Source organism: Pterocles gutturalis, unplaced genomic scaffold (assembly GCF_000699245.1).
Source record: "Pterocles gutturalis isolate BGI_N339 unplaced genomic scaffold, ASM69924v1 scaffold14781, whole genome shotgun sequence".
NCBI classification, from domain to species: Eukaryota; Metazoa; Chordata; class Aves; order Pterocliformes; family Pteroclidae; genus Pterocles; species Pterocles gutturalis.
Window position 1 is genome coordinate 1 of NW_010105700.1, and position 13782 is coordinate 13782.

The 13782-nt window shown below is 38.7% G+C and overlaps 1 protein-coding gene across 1 annotated transcript; it reads left to right on the forward strand.

Annotated features, from left to right (window-relative positions):
• Window positions 1-78: 78 nt before the first annotated feature.
• Window positions 79-9915, forward strand: RWDD1 (RWD domain containing 1; the record flags this gene model as incomplete). The annotated part of the gene is given in 8 exon segments (XM_010087503.1): window positions 79-196; window positions 396-524; window positions 1643-1745; window positions 3580-3710; window positions 4718-4861; window positions 5878-6010; window positions 7756-7818; window positions 9586-9915. Coding segments are annotated over 8 exon segments (934 nt in total), but the record flags the coding sequence as incomplete, so codon positions are not given.
• Between the last annotated feature and the right edge of the window lie 3867 nt (window positions 9916-13782).

Sequence of the window (13782 nt, forward strand, 5' to 3'; positions counted from 1 at the left end):
CTCCCTCGGGCGTCTCCTCGCTTTTAGTTGCACGGGGTGCAGATATTTCGTCTTTTTGGTTTGTTTTGCTCTCCCTAGGCGGGAGAAGCAAAGCACTTGCTGGCGGTTCTTGCCGCGGCCGTGTCGGCGTGGGGCGGGTCACGCCGTAGCCCCGCAGCCCGGCAACACCCGTTCCCGTGTCCCAGCCCGATCTGAGGCTGGTGGAAGGATGCTCTGTGGAGAAACCTTTCCACAGATGCGGCCCTAGGTGGAAATTGGGGAACTGGCTTGTGTGTGCCGGTTTTCCTTTCAGATAACAGCTTCTCCCCGCTGTGAAGCACGGAGTGCTTGGGGATACGGAAAGATGCTGTTTGCTCTGTAAGTGCATTGCCAGGATCTGCTTTATTCCGTTGCAGATCTATGGTGGAACAAAGGCAAGCTTCAGTTCCCAGGTGCAGTGTGTAATATTGCTAAAACTTCCAGATGACGGATATGTTGATTCGTCAGATTTTCAGGACTTTCTGGGTACCATCAAACAATTCAGAGTATCTATTGTGCTAGCTAATCCAACCTGATTTATGCTGCTCAGGATCCAAAGACTTAATGGTGAAAAAACCTGAGCATTTTCTGTTTCCTTCCTTCACGGTGTGTACTCTGCCTGAAGTCCCACAGTATCTTCCTTGGCAGTAACTTCATCACACGGACATTTGCCCAATACATTTACCCATTGCTTTAATCTGGAAATCTTTTGGGTTCTTCAGTTTTATATTAAAGGTATATGAATTGATCTCTGGTAGCTGGGGATGCTGAATCACTGATACTGGTATGGAAGCAATATACTTTCATACAGCCTCTGCTCTGATGTGTACTCCGAGTTATTGTTCGTTCATGTTAATGCTCTTATGCCCAAAAGAAGAAGGGGTAAAAAATGGTGGTAAGTAGTACATTAGCAATGAGGCAAAATTCAGTTAATCCTGTGAGAACATGTTTACTAGATTGGGCACAGGTTATAGCAGTGAAAGAGAGTAGTCCTTATTTGAGGATATGATCTGCAACCCACAATTGTGTGATAAGGTTTCTAGTCTGTGAAACTTTAGATCACAGTGCTTGCATTTTGTGTGTCTCTATAGAGCCTCTTGTTGTCTGTCTTCTAACTGCCCCATTCACGCAATTTCATTCTGGTACTACTACTTGGGTAGTACATTCTTGAAGGAAAGCACTATGTGTTCCTTTTTTTGTTTTAAGAGGCATTTGTTACATTAAGCTGTCCTATAGAAATAGGTGGAGACATACTGTAAAAAAAGTGCACTGAATGCTCGTCACACATATCTAGCGCAATAAAGCAAATTAGCTTTGGGAGCTTTCTGCACACATTCAGTGTGCTAACATAAATCACTTGGTGGTAGGTAGATTTGTACTTTTCCAAAAAGTGAAACTTCATAAAGAGAAAACTTTCTAAAGAGAAACGTTTTAGTGTTGTTGATCTTATAGGCTCTCATTCAAAGAGCGCTCCAAACATTGCATCATATGGAAAATAGCTGTTAATTGAAGAGTATTAATAATAGGGTAAAAAGACCCTTAACGCTGTGTCAAGAGCTTCCTTGCTTCATTAGTCCTTGAAGTTCAGTTTTAATGATGTGAAGAAGTAGTTGTCTCATTTAAGGAATCTCTCTCTGTCTTTTTTTTTTTTTTTTGAACAGTATTGTCAGAAAAGCCAACGACTTTCACAATCACTGTGACATCTGAAGCTGGAGAAAATGATGAAAGTAAGTTGATCGTGTCTTAAACATATACAGGAGGAGTTTATATGTAAGCCTAATTCTACCGCCAACAACTAGGAATACCTCCACTTAAGTCCTCTTAGGTGCCTGAGAAAGCATTCCTCAGCAACTGTGGTTCAAGGATTCTGCTGATCTTTGTTTAGTTTACAGAAATGTTGTGCTCTCTCGCTAGGGCTATTTTCTGATATGCAGAACCTAAAATGCTTTGTAGTGTGGCTTCAAAAAGTATGGATTGTCATCCCTATAGTAGCTTACGGCCATGTTGTGAGGTGGTTGTTTTTCTAGCAACTGTATGTATATCAGCCACATGGGAGTGTTGAGTCTGTATTGTGAATATGCAGCCCTTAAGGAACAGTTCCAGAGCAGAGAGCTGTGATTTGCAAGTCCCAGTGTATTTGTTGGGTATTAATGGTTGCATGGGCTTGTTGTAAACTAGCCTCGCTCCAAGTAAGATTGAGAGCTGCCGTTCTGGGTTACCTTATCTGAAGGAAGAAACTGGTGCTGTCACTTTAGTTTTAAAGGAGTAAGTCCCGCTTGGAGCAGGTGTCTCTGTTGAAAAGACTGCTGAGCTGCCAGAACTGTGAGTCTGGAACTGGAGGGAGTCTTTTCCCTGGTATTCTGTCAGGATGCATGAAAGGGCCTTGATTCTCTTTTACCTTGTTTCCATGTTATCCTAGCTTTGGGTTGCTTCAGGTTGAATGCGTTCTCCTTAGGCAGTCCTCTGCTTAATAACTTCTACTGGACATGGTGTCGTTGTCATGTGATTTATGTGGAGCCCTGGTACCCAACACAAAGGTTAGTACTCCACCTAGGCACGCAGAATTTAAGGCATTAATATGCTGAGATTCTCTCTAGATCTGTTTTTAGGACTCTTCCCCATTTTTTCCAGATTTAAGTGGAATATGAGTGTGTTGTGGTTTAACGTCAGCCGGCATAAGCAGCAGACAGCCACTTGCTCACTCTCCCCTGGTGGGATGGGGGAGAGAATTGGAAGAGTAAAAGTGAGAAAACTCGTGGGTTGAGATAAAGACAGTTTAGTAAGTAGAACAAAGTCACACATGCAAGCAAAGCAAAACAAAACAGGAATTCATTCACTATGTTCCATTGTCAGCCAGGTGTTCAGCCGTCTCCAGGAAAGCAGGGCTCCATCACACATAACCATTACTTGGGAAGACAAACACTGTAACTCCAAATGCCGCCCCCCCCACCCCTTACTTCTTCCCCCAGCTTTATATGCTGAGTGTGACATCCTATGGTATGGAATATCCCTTTGGTCAGTTGGGTTCAGCTGCCCTGCCTGTGTCCCTTCCCAACTTCTTGGGCACCCTCAGCTTCCTTGCTGGTGGGTTGGTGTGAGCAGCAGAAAAGGTCTTGACTCTGTGTAAGCACTGCTGAGCAATAATGAAAACATCCCTGCGGTTATCAACACTGTTTCCAGCACAAATCCAAAATATACCCCCATACTAGCTACTATGAAGAAAATTAACTCTACCCCAGCCAAAACCAGCACAGAAGGAGAAGGGATTGCTGCTCTAGTACCCACCATACCACAGGTTTTCCAGTATTTCTAAAGACCTTTCAGTCATCAAAAGCCTGTAATAGTTTATGTAAGGGTAAACTTCATTGTCTTAATTTCTCAGAACTCATGTGTTTTATTTAGATCTGTTCATATAGTTTTAACATCTGTGAAAGATGACTCTTCCTTTAAGACAAGAATATTGTATATTTTAGAATCTTAAGGCTGCTGATGCAATAGAAAAATAGACAGTTGAAGTTACAATAGTTATCACAATAAGAATATGTATTTTTTTTCTTGTAGCTGTCCAAACAACCCTTAAATTTACCTATAGAAAAAGATACCCTGATGAAACTCCACTTTATGAAATTGTCTCACAGGAGAATCTTGATGATAATGATGTCACAGACATAATAAAACTACTAGAACAACAGGTAAGGGAAATGGAATATCTCAATTCAGCTTGATAACACTTTACAGTTTAGCCAGAATTTCTCTCTCAAATCAGTTGTTTTCTGAAGTATGTGCCACTGATTTGAAACCTATTCCATACTGTAGGGATTGACTTTGAGGTCTGAGTTTGGTAAATGACATTATTGAGGTAAATTATGTTAATAAGGTAAAATATAGGGCTAATTCGGTGTGCACAGGTACGATAATGAAATGGAAGTGTTCTAGGGCTTCCCCTTTTTGCCGTTCTAGCTTAAGGTGAGTTTGTTTAACTGTATATATATGTGGAAATAAGGCACTTTAATTTTATTTTGAAAGATTAAAAAATGCTACATTGATTCTTGATTATTTTTAATAACATAACTCTTTTGGGTGTTGGGAGGATCTCTTCAACCTTTGGGATCAGTGAGAGTGCATTGTGAAGGAATGAGAAGGAAACACTTCTTTGGTTTCAGGAATTCTCTACAAGTCCTCCCTGCCTTAAAATTGCCGTAGTGTGTTCAGTAGGCATTCTTTTTTTTCAGTTTGCTTCATATAACCGTTCTTCCATCAACTGATATTTTTTATTTTTCCTGGGAAACTGTCCCCCTTCAAAGGGGCATGTAATAGGATTAAGGAATAACCTGTTTCAGCAGAGAAGTTCTGAGTGACTTGTCTCTTATGATCTATGATACTCAAATCTTGGAGTTGTATTCCTACTATAGGTTTTGGCTTATTCATGAAAAGGCCTTCCAGATGTCTATAATATGTTGATAACCTGAACACAGGTGTTCGTCATTGGTGTTTTGCTGTGCAGCCATTTGGGGGTAACTTTAACTGGATTAACTGGCTAATTGACTTGAACTTTACAGTGAGATTTTGAGATTGGTGCAGAGGTCTTCAGCTGTGTTATCTGCTTTTGCACAGTGTACTGCTTTCTAAACATACTTATGCATTCAGTTGCTGAAGGTTTGAGGTTCTTCTGTTTGAAGTTACCTTCTTTGTGTTGTAGGCAGAAGAAAATTTAGGAATGGTAATGATCTTCACTCTAGTCTCAGCAGTACAGGAGAAATTAAATGAAATAGTGGATCAAATAAAAACACGGAGAGAAGAGGAAAAGAAACAGAAAGAAAGAGAAGCAGAAGAAGAAGAGAAAGTATGTAAAATAGTGTTTTCAACTAAAAATTTACTGCTTTTTTAAAAATGTGTGGTTTAATGCAGGAGCAATTCTTGGTTGCAGTGGTAGAGGAACATTTATCTCAAAGTTGATATAATTAAAACCTAGGGACTAGAAGATTATTTAGTGCACTTAAGTGATTTTATTTTCTGTCCATTTTCTAAAGCAGTCTTTTAAGGGATGTATTGCATGTTCACAGTAATTTCTAGCATTACTTACTAAGGTAGGGGCAGGAATTTTTCCCAAATCAAATCAAGGTTGCTGTAGCCAGTATTTTGCTTAAAGAGGCAAGAGAGGATGGGGAACAAAGAAGGCTAGAATGTGGCATGCTGCAGACATGCTGCATGGTCTGAGGAAGTCTCTCTTCCTTGGTAGACTGGGTGGGCAGGGTGCAAGCAGTGGGACCAGTCTTCAAGACTGGTTTGTCCTCGTTGCATGTGTCCTTCCTACCAGCCACTGTGGAATAGTTTTCCCATTCCTGGAATGTGCTGTGGTAAGTCCAACTACTGAGTCTTCAGTTTCTTCCTCAGAAAAAGCTAGAGGATGATAGGACTTGGAAGGTTCAGTATTTCTGAAAAAGGCAGAAAAATAGCTGGGAAAAAAATAATCCTTTTTTCTGTCTCAACAAGATGAAAGGATTAACATATTTTAATGGTAAATATTTCAGTGTAGATTGCACTGAAGAGTTGGTAAGGTGCAATGCCTACTTATGGATAACCTGTATTAGTGGTGTGTTGCTAACTACTGCACTGTAGGTCCAGAAGTAGTACTTGAGGTTTTTCCATAAGAATTTGCACCTCAGTACAGCTGTCTGAAGGGAGAATCCCATGAAAAAAAAACAGTAAGAATGTAATCTTTGTATATTTTCAGGGTTAGGATTAATTTCACAGCAAGCAGTGCTTCTGGAATGTTGTAATTTAAATAATTAAGAGAATGCTCGTCTTCACTCGTAGCTTTGCAAGTTGTGTTTGCAGCCTTGTTTTCTGTTCTTTCAGCAACGTTTTCATGGCACGCCTGTTACCATTGAGAATTTCCTAAACTGGAAAGCGAAGTTTGATGCAGAACTCCTAGAAATAAAAAGGAAAAAAATGAAAGAAGAAGAACAAGCAGGCAAAAATAAATTAAGCGGTATGATTTTAAACTGGTCTTGAAGTTTTTGCAATGTTACTGGACTATAACGACAAGCCTAGAAGTAATTTTTACACTGAAAAATGATGTCAGTAACTAAACTCTTTGTGCAGTATTTGCTTGTTGTACTCCATGTCACAGAAAGTCTTTCTGAGTGCTGATTTTGGGCTAAATACAAAGCTGATAGGTTGCAGATTTCTGCTGAAGTGATTAAGGTTCCCAAACTGTGTGTTTAAACTTCTTCATTTTTGTGCCAGACAGTATACCACCTGGAGCTGCTACTGGCAAGCGTTGTTCTGGCAGGAATAGCTGTGGTTTGTTAAGCAACAGAAAGAATCTGTGTCAGACAACTTATTGCTTTGGCCTTTATTGCACTGGATCGTAGTGTGACTTCACATTATTCAGGCACACGCAGGAGTTTGGGATGCTGTTGCTGGACTGAAGTAACACAGAGGCTGGCTGCTGCATATGACAAACTTATGATGACTAGTGAGAATGGCTCTGATACTTTGAGGAAGAGCTTGTCATAGCAGTGGTTTCTGGCTCTGTGCTTTGCAGATTGCATTTTGTCCAGCAGAAGGCACACTCTGTGCCCAGTGGGCAAAATATGGAGGAAATGACTTTTCTTATGAGAACCTGTAGGGAAGGTTTAAATATTGGGTATCCTTCTCCACAGTCTCCATAGCTTAGCTTTGGACTGATGCTCCTGTGATGCTGGACCTACTTCTTAACCTGATTATCTGAGAAAACATGACCAATGTGATTGTGCTATATCACTTATCTTTTCTCCTCCTTTCTGAAGGCTTTTGAAACTTTTGTCTAGTTTTGATTAAATCTGACAGAGAGGTGGAAATCTTAATGGTAGTGAGTTTTGTGAAAAGCTGTACAGGGCAGGGGGGACATGCTTGATGCCCACCTGAAGGGAATGCATTTGGGAATCTGCAAAGATGAGATAGTAGAAATCAGGCTTCTTCTAGTTTTCCTGTTCTTAAAATTTTTGCTAGCGTGCTCTGTTTTCCTCTATACAAGCCTAGTTTATAGAAACTCCCCTTTACAAAACTAAAAAAAGTCTTATTCTCAGATGTCGTGAGTGTAACCTCCCCAGTAGACATAAAGGGTGTCTTAAATATTTTACCGTGAACACCAACCTGTCTTGTTGGTGGAAGCTTGCATAAACAATTGAAATAGAGATGGAAGATGGGTAGTTCATGTGGAAAGATTTCTTCCCCTACCTCCTGATTAGAAAGTCTTCACTTTGCTTTGTGTGCTATCTCCTTCACAGATGTACGTGTGTAGGAGTGATCTGTGTGTAGATCCAAATTACTTTTTGAATGGGGAAGATATATGGAGAAATGTGGACCAAGCAGCTAATTTCCTTTCCAGTTCCCACAAGATGAGGAACAAAGCAATAAGGACTGAGCAAAAGCTGTGGGGCAGTATGGTGTAAATATCCCTACCCCTCACTATTAAAGCCTTAGTAACATTTAAGTGACTATAAGAAACGGTGACTTATTTCACATGTAAGAGCAGGAAGCCTGTTAGAGTGGAAGAATCCTGGATGAGTAGGCATAAAATCAGAGGGGGGAACTTGCAGAAATGAGGAGCTTAAAAAAAAAAAAAAGACTGCTCAAATTGGTTAGTTTGAAAAGCCTAAAATACATGTACTAACTATTGTTGCCTTAAACTGATAGTTATTTCAGAATTCTACTTGTTTATATATTATTTTTGCTTTCTTTTATTTCTAGGTAAACAGCTGTTTGAAATGGATCACAACCTTGACACCTCTGACATCCAGTTCTTGGAGGAAGGTAAATTTCTTTTTGTTTCCACAACTAAAAGATAGTGGCTTAAAATAGGTCAAAATTCCTAAGCAAAATCTGTATGATATTTCTGACTTAACATCTTACTTCAGTATCACTTTTACATTACAAGAACTTTCTAAGAAGTAGTGCTTTGCAGATGTAACTGAACTGATTTTGACTTTTTTCAAAAACAAAAAACTTTTTCAAGATGCTAAAGCAGTTTTGAGCTTGAGTTGATCTTATTTCTGTTGCATCTATTTAAGTGTTTGGACGGGAAGCAAAACCAAAACCCAGAACCAAATCCTGCTTTTTCTTTTTTTTCTAATAGCCAGCGTTCTTACCCCTGATTTCAAGCACAGATATTGAAGTTCTGTCTCCTTCTCTCTGAACCTCAACACCAACAGTAAAAATCTTGCAGGCCAAATTAAATGCTATTTGCCTCTGCACAACCCAGTTCTTCTTCATGGTTTTGTGCAGATTTGTCTATCTTACCAAAAATATCTGACCTGGTGCCAGCAGACAATTTTGTAAGCCTGTGCCTAAAGATGTTAAAATTGGAAAATCTGCTGGAGATAAATCAAATAAATCTACTCACAGTCACGTATCTTTAATTTTATGTACTGCCTTTTAGTATCCTAGTTTAAGACTGATTTTTGAGTTAAGACAGTTCTTTATTGTAGCTGCATTATCTACTGGTATTGCAAAACACACATGCAGAAGAGAGTCAAGAATTTTCTCTACAAGTAACAATTTAAAAAAAAAAAAGTTGTTTATACACATCAGTGAGTATAAACTTGAAATGACAGTAATGGGGGAGTTAAGTTTCTTTTGGTTAGAGGGTGTAATTTAACCTTGCCTTCCTCCAAAGCTTTTGGAGTAAAGACAGGTTGTTGATGGAACATTTGGCTGTATCAAGGGAGGAACACACTTCTGTGTTTGGGCTCTGTGCCCAAATGACTTGGGATTAATGTATTAACTTTTAACCCTGTTGCTGTGAGCGATTAAAAACTCCTGTTCTTATTGCTGGTTTTATTCTGTCGTAGATGCAATAGGTTACTAACTGCAATTTAGTATTGCAATACCGTGTAATAAGTAATACTAATTTTCACAGCTTAAACAGGATAATGGCATTATCTTTTAGATACAGGTTATAAAGGCTCTTTCAAATCCCGTGAAAGAACAGAACCTTGTTCAGTGGCCGGAAGATGTCGCTGTTGATACACACAAATAAAACAGTAGTCCTCAAGCGTTATCCTTGGGTCAGAATCATCTCTGTCAGAAGAAAATGTGGAGGCATGCAAAGCTTCATCTTGTTTTTAAAATTTAAATCTGAATGAAAATTTATGTATGTAGGCAAATAAATGGGGTGCAAGGTTTGGTTTGGTTTTTTTTAATAAACCCTATGTGTGTCTGTGGCTATGATAGTTGTAGCTATTCCAGCTGTGAGGTCATGAGCTCCTACTCTGACAGTACCTGGGAGAAAGGATCTCTGGTTGTGGGAGCTATAAATGTTGATTTCATTCTCCCAATGGATTCTGAGGTCCTATGAGATGTTTCTCTTGACTGGGTTTTGGTATGAGGGAAAAATCTTCATTTTAGCTGAAAAAAGATAAAATGTGGCATTTCCTTTTCCATATCTGTTTGATATATAAAAAGCCAAGTAAATTAACAGCTACCTACACTGAAGAATTAATATGAAAAAGTGTTGTGTATTTTGTGGTTCAGGTGTTTTCCTACTTGCATGAAAATAAATTATTTTTCCATTTTTTGCAGCTGGAAACAGCGTGGAGGTTGATGAATCTTTATTCCAAGAAATGGATGATTTAGAGTTAGAGGATGAAGAGGATGATCCTGACTACAACCCTGTTAATTTAGATAGTGATTAGACTTTTTTTGAACTGGCTCTGTCATCAGTATGGACATACGTAAGGAGAGAGGGGCAGGCAGAAAAGCCACAGCATCTGTGGTTTTAGTCATGTGTATTGGTTTTCTCTTTTTTCTTTTTTTCCAAAGAAAAAAAACCAAAATATTTTAAATCCAGAAGAATGGTCTTCTGATTACTTTCATTGTAAATAAATCTATTTCAGTATTTCAAATGAAAAAAATTGAGGAATATTGATGTGTCTGAAAATGCTGTTCTATTTTTCTCTTATTTTTTCCTTTCCACTTCTGTAATTGTCCTTTGAAGAGATGTGACAACTAGCAACATGGAAAGATGTTATGGCAAGCACTAAACACAGCTGCTTCTGAAGGGTGAGCAGCTGTTCTGCTATCTTCCACCTGGGATATACATGGGCAGCTTTGATGAATAAAAGGGATCACATACTATGCAGTTCTTTTTTTTTTTTTTCTTCTATGGAATTTTATAACAATTCAAGTTAATTCTGGTGCCCCAACTTATCAGCTGTAGTTAGGCAGCACTAGTCACCTTTTAATAAGGCATAGCCTTATTGAAGTTTAATGGAAAGCATATTTATACTACTAGAGTGAAATTTTTTGCTCCAGTTGAGGATAATAGTTTCAAAATTACTAGTTCAAGTCTGTAGGAAAAAAATCAGAATGGGATTAAGTCCTTTTAAAAACCTTGGTTGACTTTTTTCAGAGAGGGTTTTTTTTCCTGAAATTGTGCATCAATTAACTTCCAAAAAAAAAAAAAAAAAAAAGGAAACCACCCTAGGAAAATTAGTTTGCTTCTGGCAACGGAATATGTTGAAACACTATCAGTGGAGTGCAGATTGCAGTACCAGGATCTATAGAGTGCTTATAGCTTTGAATGTAATGGGTGTTGTTTCAGAAGCGTGTTTTTGACAGCATATGAAGGTTAGCACAATGTACAGTAAAGCTACACATCAACTTGTGGGTGTTAACCATACTGCAGAGTTGCTTGTGGAGCTAACAGCTTGGTGATAGACTCCTCTCTTCCCACCCCCAAAAAGCCCCAAAACACTGCAAGAACTGTAGTGTTTGAACATGCTGTCTTTGAGAGTGCATCAGCTAGAAGGATGACAGTATGGATGAAGGTTTGAAAAGACAGCTCTCCAAACTGAGAACCACCAGGCACCTCAATGATTAAACACTGTGTGCTGAATTTTAAAATACTGTTAGTAGGCTGCCTTAACTGTGCCAGCTTCACCCTTTGAAGAGGGTTGCACTAAAGTATCGCAGTACTTAGAGGAATAATAAATTTATTAACTTTAGTTAATAAATTCTGTATTCAAAATGAGAAATTTAATTCTGAAAATAATTTAATAGTGTATGAGATTCTGTGCTTGTATTGCTTGAGAACATCTGTTCAGGATGATCTCCTTTAACATGTGTCAGTAGTCTTTTCTTTTTGTATTCAAGATTAATGAGTTTCTAGTAGATAGAAATAAATGTTCAGGTACCCTGTAAATACTTTTATAAATTAACCATGTGCCTTTCTTCCTGCTGTCCTCTATTTGGTCTTTTTAATTTTGGCTACTAAGAACTCTAGACAAGTGTCTAGGTTTCAATGATAATGTTGTATGTTTCAAAGCAATAAGCAGGATCTGTGTTCGAGCAGAGTTACCTAATATATATTAAAAATTTGTGAGATAATGTGGTATTAAATCTGACTTTTCCAAAGATACGGTTGGATTGAAAGCTTCATAGTAACTACACCCAGCTTCCTGTGTAATTGCTAGGATGATTTGAAATGCTCTTCAGCACTGAACTTAATTTACTTCTGGTATGTCTCAATTCAGCTGCATAAAAACCATTTAACTCCGAAGACTGCTTTCTATTTTCAGCTATGTATGTTTAAAACTGCCATTTTTTCATAAAAGGAGTGAATTAGTTCTCTTGAAATCTGGACTGAATCCAAGAACACTGTATAGTCTGTTCAAAATGTGGTCATCTGAGAAAATTTTCCAATTGGATCACTGACAAGAATCATCTATGTATGAAAAAAAGTTTCTCGTTAATGGTATTTCTAGATTAATGAGATTTTCTGGTCTGTTTTCACACTCAAATATTTATTGGTTTTCATGGAGAAGATACATAGCTTAAAAATGTTAAAAAGAGGTCAAACAGTAAAAATATGAAAATGTGTTTTCACTGTTACATCTTATATTTCAAAGCAGAGGAAATAATAAGGATTGAAGTGACAAAAAATTACATCAGGTCTGTTCCTCCAAGTCTTTAGAATGTTTCAGTGACTCAGTCTGAACTTCAGATTTGTTTAGCTTTGTTAGCAATTAACATCTATGAAATAAAAGGGAGTTTGACTGAGAGTTAGCTTGGCTATATTTGCATGTTTTAGTTTGCTGAAATGGACTGAGAGAAGGTTTTTTGGTGGAAGAATTTTAGGTGAGACATTTTAAAGTTTACTTATGCACTTTGGATTAGATTGAAGTGTAATTTATATTAATCTGATAAAATTCCATCAATAAACTTTGATGGCATTTTAGTAATTCAAAATCACGGTGCTCACAACCTTGCGTGTATCGTGCTTTTAACTCTCAAAGTCCAAAGTGTGTGCTGTAATGCTTGTAGGGAGATTATTATGAGTTGCAACACTGCACTACAAACAGAGGTAATTTAGTTTTGATCATGGTGAACTTTCTCAATAGTTGGTGGCTGAGCTCTATTATAATTCAGAGGATGGTGCTCACCGCATCAAGATGCTGTAAGAGTGCAATCTTGGGCATGCTGCAAAGCCTAGGATTTTGCATCCAAGTGATGATTGCATTATGATCTGCTTTAAAGCAAACAACACTTAAGGGTGGTATATGTCTTTTTTTTTTTTTTTTTTTTTTATTCCTTAGCCAAAAATGGGGATCTTGACGTACACTTCTTGTGGGGAGAATAAACTTCAGTCTTTCTCCTAGGAGACTTACAACCATCAGGCTACCTCCAGTTTTTAAACTGTGTGGTTGCTAAAATTAATTCAAAGCTTCTTGAACCAGACTGTAGACTGTATCTGGATCCAAGATGCTGATACCCTAGATCCTGAAAGAGCTGTGATGTGTGTGCTCTCTCTCGTGTTGCAGAATCCGACAGGGCCTGAAATACTACTTTTTCTTTTTTTAGTTGGCCCTTCAGTGCCTTACAACTTAGCTTGGAGTAGGAGGGAGAGGGGGAAGGTTTTCCAGTTTCAGTTCTTTGACATAATTGCATTTATTACCATGAACTTGATTTTGCTTTCTGCACTGCATGTTCATGAAATCTGCAACTGACAGAGTGAGCTGATACCATTGGACTGCAGCACACAGTGTAGTGTGAGGTTTCTGTGGCTTTTATGGTTATGCTGGCACATCCTGTCATTGGAAAAGAGTGAAGATCAAGGTCCTATTTGTAATCAGGAGTTCTGTTTGCCCTTACAGCAATTTTGGTAAAAGGCCTGTGTCAGGCTTCTGACTTTGAACTAGTTTTACCTTTTCTGTCGCCAGGGTAAATATGTACAGGTGGAAAAAAGTCACTAGTCCTGTAGTCGGAAATTCAGATTCAGAGGTCAGGGGTTGCAGTGGTTACATAAGTCACATAAAGGGGGTTTTTTTGTAACTTACTTTCCTGGTGTCAGAGTTGCAAAGTTCCAGAAGGAAGGATGGTCTGGCTGTACCATTGAGGGACATGGAAATACTCTTTGTAGGCTAATTATATGAGTGTCCTGGGTTAAGCTGAGACAGTTAACTTTCTTCATAATAGCTAGCAAGAGGCTGTGTTTTGGATTTGTGCTCAGAAGAAAGCTGATAAAAAGTGATGTTTATGCGGCTGCCAAGGTCTTCCAGCTTCTCTGTCTGCCTGCAAACAGGAGAAGCTGGGAGGGAGCACAGCCCCAGTTACTAGCCCAGGATTTGATTTTAGGTTTGGGATTGAGACACAGAGTGGCCAATAATCTATTCCATAACATACACGTCATGCCCAGTATATAGGTGAGGACCCTTCAGAAGACTGGCCCTTTTTGGTTCCAGATCTCTTTTGCTCCGGGTCATCTCACTCCAGGTGGTC